This window comes from Manis javanica, chromosome 12, assembly GCF_040802235.1.
Source record: "Manis javanica isolate MJ-LG chromosome 12, MJ_LKY, whole genome shotgun sequence".
Taxonomy (NCBI): domain Eukaryota; kingdom Metazoa; phylum Chordata; class Mammalia; order Pholidota; family Manidae; genus Manis; species Manis javanica.
This window is the reverse complement of record NC_133167.1, coordinates 94,097,272-94,111,946: the sequence shown is the minus strand read 5'-3', so window position 1 is coordinate 94,111,946 and position 14,675 is coordinate 94,097,272. Positions and strand designations below refer to the sequence as shown.

The following is a 14,675-nucleotide window of genomic DNA, read 5'->3' as shown; positions in this document are numbered from 1 at the left end:
TCAACAGACAGCAGAGTCAGAGGCAGACCAGAGAGAGTCCTACCTATTGCTGAGTCCAGTTTGGAATATTTTGCATGCCTGGAATTTTCACAGATTGCAGAGGATCCCTCTGTGAGCAATTAAAGGGCAGCCTATAGATCCCAGAGTTTTCAGAAAATAACTCTTTTTTAGCTCAAAACACTTGGTCAGGCTTCTTGTTGAAGTCTGTACATACATCTTTGTAATTTAAAAAAATAATAAAATAGAGATGTAAAGGGCAAATGCGCACCATCCATGGCATATTATGAGCAATGCCCTGGGCCTCTGGCCCTCAGTGCTGCCCCACTCACTGCCCTCTGCCCAGACCAATGGATTAATGCCTCCGTTCTGTCTTTGCAGAGTGAGGATTCAGATGAGGATGAGCCTTGTGCAATAAGCGGCAAATGGACTTTCCAGAGGGACAGCAAGAGGTGGTCCCGCCTTGAAGAGTTTGATGTCTTTTTTCCAAAGCAAGACCCAGTGCCCGGGTCCCCAGATGATGCCCACCTGCAGAACGCCACGAGCCACGAAAGCATGCTGACGGATCTCAGCGAGCGCCAGGAGGTGGCTTCCGTCCGCAGCCTCAGCAGCACCGGCAGCCTGCCCAGCCACGCGCCCCATGGCGGGGATGCTGCCACGCCCCGGACTAACTCAGTCATCAGCGTCTGCTCCTCCAGCAACTTCGTGGGTGCCGAGGACTCCTTCTGCAGCCTGCCCTCTCCCAAGGAGCTGTCCAGCTTCAGCTTCAGCATGAAAGGGCACGAGAAGAACCCCAAGTCCAAAGCGCGCAGTCTGCTGAAGCGCATGGAGAGCTTGAAGCTCAAGGGCTCGCACCGCAGCAAGCACACGGCGCCGTCCAAGCTGGGGCTGATCATCAGCGGGCCCATCCTGCAGGAGGGGATGGACGAGGAGAGGCTGAAGCAGCTGAACTGCGTGGAGATCTCCGCCCTCAACGGCAATCACATTAACGTCCCCATGGTACGAAAGAGGAGTGTGTCCAACTCCACGCAGACCAGCAGCAGCAGCCAGTCTGAGACCAGCAGTGCCGTCAGCACGCCCAGCCCCGTGACGAGGACCCGCAGCCTCAGTGCCTGCAACAAGCGGGTGGGCATGTACCTAGAGGGCTTTGACCCATTCAGTCAGTCGACTATCAGCAGTGTCATGGAACAGAACTTTAAAAACCGCGAGAGCTGCCCGGAGGACACTGTGTTCTACATCCCGGAAGATCACAAGCCCGGCACGTTCCCCAAGGCCCTCTCCAACGGCAGTTTCTCCCCCGCAGGGAACAACAGCTCTGTGAACTGGAGGACTGGAAGCTTCCACGGCCCCAGCCGTATCAGCCTGAGCAGGGACAATAGCAGCGGCAGCCCCAAGGAGCTTCAGAGACGCAATTCGTCCAGCTCCGTAAGCAGCCGCCTGAGCATCTACGACAACGTGCCGGGCTCCATCCTCTACTCCAGCTCGGGTGACCTGGCCGACCTAGAGAACGAGGACATCTTCCCTGAGCTGGATGACATCCTCGACCACGTGAAGGGGATGCAGAGGATCGTCAACCAGTGGTCGGAGAAGTTTTCCGACGAGGGGGACTCCGACTCAGCCCTGGACTCGGTCTCTCCGTGCCCATCTTCTCCCAAACACATCCACCTGGATGTGGACAATGACCGAGCCACACCCAGTGACCTGGACAGCACGGGCAACTCGCTGAACGAACCCGAAGAGCCCTCGGACATCCCGGAACGGAGGGATTCTGGGGTCGGGGCCTCCCTGACAAGGCCCAATAGGTAAGAGCTGGTCTTCCACCTCCAGACTGGGGGGTGGGAGTGGGGGCCAGAAAGTGCGGGGGAAGCCAGATGAAGTCCGGCATTCAGCGCCATGTGAGTTCCTAAGTGACAAACCAGGAAAATCCTACCATACAAACAAGAATGGATATTGATTAATGGGAACAGAGTAATAGTTTGGGAAGATGAAATAAGTTCCGTGGATAGATGGTGGTGATGGTTGTACAACACGAACATACTTAATGCCGCTCCACTGTACGCTTAAAGATGGGTAAGACGGTAAATTTTATGGTATGTATATTTACCACAGGGAGAGAAAATAGCGTGGAATGGAAGTTGAGTCCTCCAGTGCTTCTGCTAAGAAGCCAGTGGGCAGCCTGCTGCCGATTTTGCGAGTACTTCCTGCAAAGCTTTTGTACCCACGCTCTTCCCCTCTCTTCCCCCGCAGGCACAGGCTGCGATGGCACAGTTTCCAGAGCTCCCATCGGCCAAGCCTGAACTCGGTGTCCCTGCAGACCAGCTGCCAGTCTGTGGCTCAGATGAACCTGCTGCAGAAGTACTCACTGCTCAAGCTGACTGCCCTACTGGAGAAGCACACGCCATCCAACAAGCATGGCTTTAGCTGGTGAGGGGTCACGCCGCTTGGTGAACTAAATGAAAACGGTTTCGGTCAGCTCCAGAGGCTGTCCCAGCATGGAGAATAGGACAGTTCTATCCTTTATGAGTATCTGTAGTCTGTCATCCTAATGCAGTCCATCCCTGCATTCTTGGAGCCATATTGAATCCCGCCTATTCATTAAATAAGCCAATCTAGTTTTAGGGAACAACCAGCAGGATTGGTTGAGTGAGTTTTCAGCTCACCGAGTGACAAGTTGCTGGTCAGTGGGGATAATGCATCACAGTGGGGATAATGCATCACTCTCCCAGTGCATCATACAGGCACCTCCTTGCAGCGGCAGGAACAGCCCACCATAGGTAAATGTGTGTACCGTCTCAGGTCATATATATGGAAGGAAGGAAGGAGGGAAAATGTTTAGATCCTACGATGTTAGGAGAACAACTCCAAAGTGCTTGATGTACAGCATCTGGCCTCATAACCCTCTCCAAGTATGTTTTGGAAATCATGTTTGATGTGCATATTTTCAGCATCACTTAAAAATCTACCTGTGCTAGATAGAGAGTTTCGATTATGTTTTTTTCCAACAGACTTAAGCAGTGAATAATAAACCTAAGGAATTCACTATGCTAAAATATATGTAAAGAAAACACTCATTGGATGAACTGTTCACAATTACTTTAGAAAATACAGCCCTTGATGTGTGTAACATAAGATGTAGACAACTGGGCGGCCTGGGTCATGGACATGACCTTGGTTTGTCTACTGTCTCCGCACAGCAGAAACATGTCTACAGATTGACATCCTGCCCATTTTGCAGTGGGTATCCTTAGGTCTTTTCACTAATCTGAGTGTTAATTATCCAGTTGTACAACTAGTGCCTTTTACAAAAGCAGCCCATTTCATTAGGAGTGCGCTAGCCAACCAGAGATGCTCGACGTCATCAGCAAAGCAGCGTAGCATCCTCTCTTTAGCTCCTCTGCTCAGGACTCAGAGTGAGTTTAACTTCAGCATCAAAGCACCTCCTGTTCAAAGCTGTTATTATGTGATCCCTGCTAAATACAGAAGTTGTTTGTTCTGGATGACAGAAATAAGTATTGACCGGTTTATCCCACATGCTTCAGATTCTCGGTGGAGGTCGTAATGTGTTCTTTGCATATTCCACCACTGGGCTCTCTCCCCCAACAAAGCAAGTATTATGCACACTTACAGCCGTAATACCATATACTTAACTGTATAGAAATACAAATTTGGCTCTGCACTTCAGTTTTACCTTTCCTGGAGCTATAAACAGTAACATTTCATGGCTGTTGGTAAGCTCTCAAAGGTCAAGATGGTCTGTCTTCTGCAGTGTTCCTCTGTGCTTAGCATCATATTTTCCCTGATGGCTATTTAAAAGTACATATTTTGAATTCCCTTTTCTGAGTTGCCTTCCCCCTTGCCACCAAACTCTCAAGAATCTGAAAGTCCATAATACTTCTTGAGTTCTGGTCAGTTTTTCCAGTGAGTCAAAACCAAACATAAAAGCCTCTCATTGTGGGATCCATGGAGTAAGGGGCAATTCTGCACAAAGTTCTTTTCCTGTTCGGCCTTGCCCTTTCTTGTCACATTCAGAGGTCACTTGCAGAGCTGAAATTTCTGCTTGACAGCGTTCAGCGCCTGACATTGGTTTCCTGCTGCTGCGTATACTGCTGGGTCTGGACCTGGTTTTAGGACTCCAGGGAGCCTGGGTAGGCTCACAAAACCGTCATTGTTCTTTCCATCTCCCTTTAGAAACTTAAAGATTGTTTCATTCTCCAGGGTCACCAGCAGGAGAATTTTTTTTTTTTGACTTGAGGTCATTAGCATGGCCCCCACCATTGGGTCCTGGGGGTGGTTCTCATTGTGCTAGGCTGACATCATGTATTTGCTGTTTTCTCATCCAGCACGACCTGAGCTTTTTACCCTAAATACTTGGGATCTCATGGAGAACTCAGAAATGATTCATGTCCATTTTCAGTTCAAATAGGGACTTGTTTTTCGAACTCTGTCATGAAACACTTAGTTAGGGTCTTGAATCTTGTATTCTGTGTCTCTTCCTTCCTATATCATCATTTTATAAGAAAACGCATCAGCTCCCTTAAGCATACAGACGCAATTCTCAGAGTTCACAGTGGAAGGAGAATCTCCAGCCTGGGAGATCTAGAATAGTGTGGTAGAGTGGAACGGTCTGTGATCACGGAAGTGGTTTGTATTTGAACAGTCCAAGATGGTAGCTGCTGGCCACAGGTGGCTAGTAAGATCTTGAACTGTGGCTAATACAACTGAGGGACTAAATTTGCAATTGTATTTAATTTAATTTAAATAACCACCTTATTAGCATGGAACTAGAGCCTGAAGGGTTGACCTACAGACAAGTAAATGTATCTCCCACTCTCAATATCTTTAAATAGGGCTGTGCCCAAGTTCATGAAAAGGATCAAGGTTCCAGACTACAAGGACCGAAATGTGTTTGGGGTCCCTCTGACGGTCAATGTGCAGCGCACCGGACAGCCCTTGCCCCAAAGCATCCAGCAGGCCATGCGCTACCTTCGCAACCATTGTTTGGACCAGGTAAGAGTCCCACTTAGTCATGGGAACTCAGATGCATGCTGCTTCCTACAGTTCTATAGGGAAAATGTCTATTCCATCTTGACACTTAGCGTTTTTCTTCTGACAGGTTGGGCTCTTCAGAAAATCAGGCGTCAAATCCCGGATCCAGGCTCTGCGCCATATGAATGAAAGTGCCATAGACTGTGTCAACTATGAAGGGCAGTCTGCTTATGATGTGGCAGACATGCTGAAGCAGTACTTCAGAGACCTTCCTGAGCCATTAATGACAAACAAACTCTCAGAAACCTTTCTCCAGATCTACCAGTGTAAGTGCTCTTTGATCTTATCATTGGTGGTGGGGAAAAGGGGTGCCAACTGAAGACTGTAGCTTCCTCTGACCTCTGCCTTCAGGACCCACAGGACAACCTCTTGGAAACTCATGTCCTAAATTTCTTCCTGACTCCTTATTTGTGGAACAGGTTTCTGTGTATCTGTTGAAGAACACAAAAATACGTTTCCCTTTCATCATTCTCTAATTACTGAAGCAGTTGTATGTTTTTATCTTCTGACCCAGGAGCTCCTTCGTACGTACGTTTCTAGAACAGTGTTACTTAAGATGCTTAAAAGAGCCGGTACCAAGATCTCTCTCCACCTCTTCTATGGAGATTTCAGTTGCCCCGCAGCTTTCCAGCAGGGACTGTTGTGTTTAAAATGTCACAGGTGCCTGTGTGTTTTATCTCTCTGTAAAATGAATAAATCATCTTTTTCTGTTGTTCATCTCAGCTTCTGCCAGAAATACTTGGGAAAACAATGCCCAGGCCCTTCTCACTTTTAAGTAAAGCTTAAAGCAAACAGTTGTCTAAATTAATGATCAAGATCAGGATTAAGGCTTTTACAGCCTGTGTTTTTCTTGGCCCCGTGCGGTATTACCGCAGAGGAATATAACAGCAGCTTCTCTTCGTGCTCAAATTGTCTTTAGAACTGGCACATTGGACTTTGTTTTATGAGAAGTGGAGCTGGTCTGGATTATTTCAGTATTTGTTTCATCCTTTCAGATTTTATGAAAACACAGGTCACTTTTTCCCCTACCAAGGTATTTGTTATGTATTGTAACCACAGAGCTGTTTAATCAGTTTGTCCTATGGAGCTGCATCTGAGTGACATGATTTTTCCACCACGTTGCCTCTTAAAAGAAAGATTTGCCTAGTGAAGAGACCTGCAGGTTCGGGTCAGCATTCTCTACACGTAAATTATTCTATGGACTTATTTCTCAAGCATGCAGTTTTATACTACCCCTCAGTATGTTTTCTGAAACTTAAATTACACATTAAATATATCTGCTGTGAAAGTTGAATATTTTAGCAGCTTGTTTTTCCCGTTTTAAGAATGGAGTGCACAGTTAAAATTATGGAATTCCCCAGAGATACTGGATATTTTATAGGAAGGCTAAGAAATCTCCATCCGTATCCTCTTGTACATATTTTAAATAAGATGTTTCATTGAAACTTAAAAACTTAAGTGTATAATCTTTTCAGTAATTGAGAACAGTCAGCCAGGGATTTCTAAAAAGTGCTTAGGAAAGAAACACTGTTCTGTAAACCAAAAGAGCAGGCATCCTCGGGAGTGGAACCCTGAGTGGGATTTAGGAGTATACTGGCATTGTAGGTGTTTAACAATTTTTACCTCTTCCACAGGCAGGAAATACTTGAGGGTAGTGACGCTGGTAGCAATCCCTGATTTCTTCCATTAACCTCAAGTACACTTTCTCCAAGTGCTTGTTCAGTATGGGCTGAGGTCTTTAATGTTGATATTTGCTTTGGGTCCCTTCCCTGCAATGTACGTGGAAAATCACTGAGTTGATGGGGGAAATTCTGGTTTTGTGTAGATGTGCCCAAGGACCAGCGCCTCCAGGCGATCAAGGCCGCCATTATGCTCCTGCCTGATGAGAACCGCGAAGTCCTACAGACGCTCCTTTACTTCTTGAGCGATGTCACAGCAGCTGTGAAGGAAAACCAGATGACTCCCACCAACCTGGCCGTGTGCTTAGCACCTTCCCTCTTCCACCTCAACACCCTGAAGAGAGAGAATTCTTCTCCAAGGTGCGGTCCGCTGAGATGTGCACATGCATGTTCTCTCCTTCGGACCCAGGCAGCCTGCCTTTCCAGCTATCCATTCCTGAATCCAGCAGAAAGCAGTTTGACCTCCTCCCTTCACAGCCCTGGGGTGTGACTTCCTAGATAGTCTGTAGTCACCAGGTTTTGAGAGAGAGATTTAGAATCATGCTTTGCCATGGCATGATTGTAAAAAAAAGTGTTTACCCCCATCCTCCCCATGCCCTTGGCAACACTGTCATGATTACACTTGCTGCCAGCCGAGACTCAGTGGATTTGCTCACCTAAAACACTGGGCTGGGGACAAGGGCCCTGCTGCCTTGGCTTCTGCGCAGCAGTCAGCGAAGCCATGCCCTTGGCCTCGCCAGAAGGTGAGAGGAAGTAGGTGGGTATAACGTTGAGCCTCAAAGTTAGGACCTGGCCTAAGCCAGTTGTCCGCAGTTTCTCCTTAGATGTAGACAAGATGGGAGTGGTTGCAAAAGAAATCAAGGAATGTGTAAGATAGCAAAGGCTAATGTTTGCTCTGCCCTTAAGTCCGTCCCAAGCACAGGACTACACCCTTGACATTCAGTATCTCTTTTAATCTTCATAAAAATCGTGAGAGGGGAAGATAGTATCGATTTTGCACCACAGGATGAAAGTGAGGCTGCAGGGAAGGTCAGTTATACTAAGTACATGTCTGATAGGAGGAAACGGCAGAGCCAGCTGGAGCCTCTTACCTCTGTGAACATTCACAAGACCACCTCGTGGAGTGCGTGTAAGAGGTGTCATTAACTGTACTTCACCCCACGTACCAGATCCATCCAGCCGACTCCTTTCCTGAGCAATAAAGGGACCGTACCAATATTTTTTAGCTAGAGGCATGGGGCCTAGTGGTACTAGGTGAAGTTAGCTTTGCTTCTAACAACCATACAATGCTTAAATATCCTTTTTAACTAGTTCTAGTCATTGGCTGGTGCATTCCAGCTTTAATGGGTAGAGAACTAAGGGTGAGCAGAAGAGAGAGATCAGATAAGATTAAGACAAAACCTCTAGGAGACAATAGATTTCTCCCTCACCTTCAGGAGGGGCTCCTATTTATTTAAACGAGAGAATAGTGACACTGTTTATCCCACCATCCAGGGCTTCCCACCCACACCCCCTTGAAGCTGTCTTCCTCTCCACCACACGTGCGTAGACTTTACAAGCCATCCTATTTAAACAGGAGTCTGTTTAACTGATGACTTTAAATAGCTGGATTTCACTGAAAACAATCTCTTTCATGTTTTTTGTGCATCGTTGTTAAACCTGAGAAATTCTAGTGACCTAAGTAAAGCTTTCTTGAACCATTATGACAAATAGGCTCCCTTGAAACAGTTTTTTCTCTCCTTCGGGTTTCCTCAACGCATTGGTTAAAAATGTATAAATATTTGAATATTTTTCCTCCCGTGCTTCTTCCATCTAGGGTAATGCAAAGAAAACAAAGTCTGGGCAAACCAGATCAGAAGGATTTGAATGAAAATCTTGCTGCCACTCAAGGACTGGCCCATATGATTGCTGAGTGCAAGAAGCTTTTCCAGGTAAGGAATTTGGAAAACTGGTTATTTGTTAAGGGTAAATAGTCATTTGCCCTCCTACTGTGACTTCCCAGTGATGAACATGTTACACAAGAATAAGCTTTATAGAGGCTTTTATGAAGGTGATGTGTGTGTCCTCACACTGCCATTCGCAGTGGACAGGGATGCCCCTCCTTCTGTTGGGAATAGGCATTGCATTGCCCACCCTGCTTCGAGAACCCTGTCTGTTGTTTCTGCCCCCACGTCCTTTGACAGTCAGCGAGAATGAATACAGGCAAGCAAACCTCCTTGTGGCCTCTCCTGTCCCTTCCAGGTTCCGGAGGAAATGAGCCGATGTCGGAACTCCTATACCGAACAGGAGCTGAAGCCCCTCACGCTAGAAGCGTTGGGACGCCTGCATAATGACGAACCAGCTGACTATCAGCACTTCCTCCGGGACTGCGTGGATAGCCTGTATAAAGAGGTCAAAGACAAGTTTAAAGGCTGGGTCAGCTACTCTACATCTGAGCAAGCCGAGCTCTCCTACAAGAAGGTACGTCTTCTCCCTGTCGTCAGCCGCATGAGTTCCAGTGGCCAGGACTTGGCTTCAGCAGGGACGAGAGCCTTTTGCCAACACAGCTGTCCATGGGGATCTGTCACCCGCTCATTTCCTTATCGAGCTGGGCAGACAGGTGGTCCACATTCCCCAAGTAGGAGAGGAAAGCCATCCAGCGGAAAGTGACACTCATCTAACACTCCCCAGAGGAGTCCAACTAGCTAGTGGATCTTGGTGCCACGGACTCGCACCTGAGTTCTTGGGATGCTTTACTAGAGGTGTTGAGTTTTAGGGCATTTTATGATGTGCTTACATTTTTTCATAAGTTGATCAGAATCCTCCTGTACTCACCTCTGTTCTCATCACTCTTCTTTTGGCCCTGTCGTGAGCAGGGAGTGTTTGGGGGGAAAATTAACCTGAAACCTCTTGAAGGCATCTAATGTGGCTTAGCATGACAGGCCAGAGGCGGTGTTTGTTTGATACTACCTTTCCCATTGTGGAAGGGAAGAAACAGAGCATCTGGATGCCCATGCAGGCTTTGGGGTACAAATAAATAATCTTACTTTATTGCATGGGCCCTAATATCGATCCCAGGAAAACAGATGTAATCATTTTGACCAGAAAAATCAGCCAAAGGCCAGGCATTCTGGCCTGCTCTTGAATGTCCTTGGGGACAGCAGGCTATTAAGTCTAGAGCCAATCACTGACCTCTAAACATAGGCCCATGTACTCAGCAATTTGCCTTCAAAGCCTCGGTGTGTGTGAATTATCTGAGCACTGAAAAGACATGCTCTTTTCAGGTTAGTGAGGGACCCCCTCTGAGGCTCTGGAGGTCAACCATCGAAGTCCCTGCTCTGCCTGAGGAAGTCTTAAAGCGCCTACTTAAAGAGCAGCACCTCTGGGACGTAGACTTGCTGGATTCAAAAGTGATTGAAATCCTGGACAGCCAAACTGACATTTACCAGTACGTCCAGAACAGCATGGCGCCCCACCCTGCCCGGGACTGCGTCGTTCTGAGGTGAGAGCTCCACCGAGGCAGGGAGGCGTGTGTCTGTCACTGACAGTTATAAGATGGTGACTGTCATTTAAAGTGGAGCGGGTGCCTCTGGAAAAGGGTTTAACCTTTCCAAATACGGAGAATATATCTATGTTTACTCAAACAGTGTGTTCAACCCCAAAAGTTTGAATTCTTTTGGAATTGAACTCAGAAATAGAGGCACCATCGATGGAATATGCTCAGGCATAGTGTATTCTTGCCCCATTTAGGATAGATTTTCTCGTTAGAAACAGCTAGTGAGCACCTAAGCCAGGAAATAACATTCGGGGCCCACGTGTGAGCTCTGTGTAAAGCTTATTCAGATATAATTCACAAATTCTCTCTGGAGACGTTATTGAAAGAGGAATTCCAAAAATGTTTGAGTAAATGTCACATCATTTGTCCAGAACTTTTCCAACAGAGCAACATTCATTTGGATGTCCATATTCTAATACATTTGTGACATATAAAAATGGTTTTCAGTCACACTTCAAATTCGTTCTCTGTCACAGAACTGACTTTGAGAGTCTATGTACCGGCTGCAAAAGTGGCTCTGTACAGAACTATTCATTCAGGAGGCCTTGCACAAAGCTCAGAGGATGCTGTCTGCACAGGGCAGGGCCTCCCATAGCCACTGACCCTGCTCCACAGCTGTCTCCTCGCAGAGTGAGGCCCCATTGTAAACTTGGCTTCCAGGAAATTCCATCTTTTTCCCCTCTGGTTTTGTGTCTACAGGACATGGAGGACTAATCTGCCCAAGGGGGCGTGTGCCCTTTTACTCACCTCCGTGGATCATGACCGGGCCCCTGTGGTGGGTGTGAGGGTCAATGTGCTCCTGTGCAGGTACCTGATCGAACCCTGCGGGTCAGGGAAGTCCAAACTCACCTACATGTGCAGAGCCGACCTAAGGTATGTGCTGAAAGTGATTTCTTGACATGGTGATGGTCCCAAAGAATATTGAGACTTTTTGTCTGATACAAAGAGTAGCTTAAAAGACTACACTGTTGTGTCTTTTATTCTTTATGGAGAGCGGTACTCACAAAGTAACACCTTCATGTTTCTTGGGCTTTTGGGTACTGCTTCCAATGCTGATCCCTTAGAGAATGTGGTACTAAAGCAATGTGGGTGTAGCAGTTCCGCCACAAATATAAAGCCATAGGAAGTGGGAGTTTGACCTGGCAAGCAGATGTTTCCCATTTTATACTCAAAGGTGTTTGAATAATGTGACATGCCCTTTCATTAATTAGGCCTAGACTCCGTGCCATACATGAATGTGTATTTATAAAGGAAAATTAGTGAAATGCAGCAATACAGACCAAAAACATGAACCTTTGAAAACTTTCCAAAGTGGCTCTCATGTCAAATAAATTCTCATCTGCAATGTCTACATCTTGGTACTTTTTCTACTATCTGTGCAATCTGTTTTTGTTAAATGTGCCAAAGTTTTCTCTGAACAATTTCACTCAGTTCTGTACTCAGTATGTTATTCCTTGACAAACTTCTGATTCCAGAAGTGTAATGGGTGTGCCCAGAGATTACCTGGGGATAGGGACAGTAACCTTTAATTCCTCATTTTGCTAAGCAGAAGTGCATTCAGAGCTCCCTTAGATACCTCAGAGCCCTTCCAACTTGAATAATTCATCTGCGCTTCTTTTCTGTTACAGAGGCCACATGCCAGAGTGGTACACAAAATCTTTTGGACATTTGTGTGCAGCTGAAGTTGTGAAGATCCGAGACTCTTTCAGTAATCAGAACACTGAAACCAAAGACACCAAATCTAGGTGATTATGAAACAAAATAACTGTGTTCACCATCCAGGCACTTGTTTTTAGAACCTTGCCAGTCCGTGGGAGTTGTGCGTCTAATGCTGAAACAAAACTAACAAGTTGGAGTGTAGGAATTGACTGTAGCAATTTGACACATTTTTAAAGCTGCTTCCTGTTTGTTTAAGGCCTATATTGTAGACCTTGACTGGAATATAAGACTGTGCAGAAAAAGGTATTCTTATTCGAATTGCTTCTGAGAAGCAAAACTCTATAAAATACAGTAGGGAAGATAATGAAGATGTTGGTGTATGTGTACCTGTGTCATTTTATTTGCAGTGTGTTAAGGGACTGGTGTAGCCACTGGAATAGTTGGTACTCTGACATGTTTCCTCACTGAGATGAGCACAGAAAGGTTTGCACAGAGGAGTGTGTGTACGTGTGTTTGTTGTCGGCTGAATGGCTTAGATGTGTAGGTAGGGATACACAGTGTCTGGCACACTGAGATGCCTCCAAGATGGATAGCAATGCTTGTGATCCAGTTTAACCTGGAATATCTGACTACCTATGGATCCATCCAGAAAGGGAACCCAACCAACACCCTTGTCCATTTCTTAATTTTTTCCAAGTTATTAAGTGTATTCCTTCTTGAAAACCTCTTCTTTACCTTAAAAGTAACTGTAGTAAATGTACTGTGGTGTCCCACGCGAAGTGCAGTTTGCCTTTAGACCTGATTGCAAATAGCAATATGGTTTTTGACCAGTGTAGATTAGCTCAAAAATGAAACCCCATCCCTTACTAGCTCCAAAGCATTGTTTTGTTTCATTTTAAGCAGAGATGTAAAACCTGAACACTCTCCCTAACATTTACTCCTGAAACAAACATCAAAACTTTTTGCCTTTTAGAAGTATTTGCATTTTCATGTTTATAACAGAAACAATGTCATTAAGATACTATGTGTGGGAACATGGAACTATGTGTGGCCCAAGAAATCCCTGTAGATTTAACCCAGCTGCACAAGTGGTTTCTTGTTGTTATTAACAGCATTTCTGAAATACACGTTTGTTCATTGGATTTGTCCTTATCAACACGAAGGTTTTCTGGTTTTGTGGCTTTTTTTTTTTTGGTTTGTTTTTCCTACATTTCTTTTTCTTCTCCTTTATAAAGATGCCCTTGGAATGTATTTTAGTGGTAATGAAAATATTGTAGTAAAAGCCAAAAAGAAAAAACACCAGCATGATTTTTTGGAAGGAAAGTCTTTATACAGGTTTTACTGTAATAGTTAAAGATCAACTCAAGAGACAGTATTAGCGAATCTATTTTGTATGGATCAAAAGTGAATAATGTATGAATGAGAATTGTAAGAAGGATTTTTATTTTGTTATAACATATTTAGTTACCATTTTCAGTGTTATTTCAAAGGTTCTTTGAAGAATTTGTGGGGGGCAGATTAGAGTTTTAAAATTTGAGTATTTTGCATATTAGTGTTCCTCGTGGAGATACACTTATATATTCAGTTTGAATGGCTTTCAGATTTGTAAGATTGTATGTTGTATATACATTACTATTAAGATAAAACATGTCCACGTGTTCACTGTGCTTTCAAATATAGATTAAGCATGATAAAGATTGTTATTTAAAATATACTTGTATTTATACCTCAGATATTCTTTTGGGTTTTGTACCTCAACCTTTTTTTTTTTCCTAATGTAAATACACTTTACATGAATACAGCCTAAGTGAAAAAATTAAAATGAAAGAAGAGGTTTATAACTTGCTCTGTATCTGTACAGAATATAATCCGTAAGTGCACTATTAAACGTTAGGAAAAGTCTGGCCTGCTTTCCCTTGCTGCGCCTCTCACCCGCACCCCGAGGACCACAGCTTGCCTCAGCTGAAATGAAAATGCAGATTTGCCGAAGGAAAAAGCAGACTACAAATCATTCCAAGGCCCAACTGCAACTGAGCCACTTACTCACAAACAGGAAACCCTGGTGAAGGTTCAGGAAGCACAGAGATTCTCCTAACAAAGGTCGTTAGGAAACGATGCTGAGAAAGTTACAAGAATAAGCAGCAGAAGGATGCTCATAAGCAAAGCCGAGGTCACCGATGAATTCCACAAAAGGTCTCTTTCCCACTGCTCAGCCTTCCTGTGGAAAGGATTCCTTACATATTTGACAAGAGGAGAGGTCAAAGGATGTGAACATTTTCAAAAACTCTGCTCAAGTCATCTAACATGATTTTGCTGCAATTTACTAATTGTGACTAATTGCCTACATTGTAAGCTCTTTGAGGGCAGGGCTTCTTTCCTACACATCTTTATAATCCCCTCCAGCTGCTTTCAGTGTTTTATACTTGTAGGCACCTAATAAATTTATAATTTGCCGAAAGGACTTGGTTGAATTAGCTTCTGTTATTTGAAAGGATGAGAATCTAGGATGCCATCTGTCTTACACCTCCCTTTGTCTCACCACTGCCCATTTTGAGATTGTGGAAACTAGAAATGGTCAAACCTACTGGAATCTTAAAGTTTAAACTGGTAGAAATGCTTAGGTAGATGTTCTATGTAGACGCTATGGATGCTGATGATAATTGAAGAGTTCTTTGTGATGGAACTTAACCCATCTCATTTCTTGGATACAACATGATATTGATCTCAAAATAGGTTTTTATTTCAGAACATTATTCACT

General features: G+C 44.9%; 1 protein-coding gene across 12 annotated transcripts in view; it reads left to right on the top strand.

The window, feature by feature from the left end:
- The window catches only part of DLC1 (DLC1 Rho GTPase activating protein), a 369,945-nt gene extending 355,568 nt beyond the window's left edge, over nt 1-14,377 (top strand). For all 12 annotated transcript variants that reach the window (XM_073219078.1, XM_073219076.1, XM_073219077.1 and 9 more), the window contains 11 exons: nt 379-1,799; nt 2,245-2,421; nt 4,845-5,004; nt 5,111-5,309; nt 6,869-7,082; nt 8,539-8,653; nt 8,964-9,182; nt 9,986-10,203; nt 10,957-11,130; nt 11,886-12,002; nt 13,778-14,377. In XM_073219078.1, the coding sequence (XP_073075179.1) occupies nt 379-1,799; nt 2,245-2,421; nt 4,845-5,004; nt 5,111-5,309; nt 6,869-7,082; nt 8,539-8,653; nt 8,964-9,182; nt 9,986-10,203; nt 10,957-11,130; nt 11,886-12,002; nt 13,778-13,784 (3,021 nt within the window). In that variant the 3' untranslated portion in view covers nt 13,785-14,377. The remainder of the gene's footprint in view (nt 1-378; nt 1,800-2,244; nt 2,422-4,844; nt 5,005-5,110; nt 5,310-6,868; nt 7,083-8,538; nt 8,654-8,963; nt 9,183-9,985; nt 10,204-10,956; nt 11,131-11,885; nt 12,003-13,777) is intronic.
- The last annotated feature ends 298 nt before the right edge of the window (nt 14,378-14,675 follow it).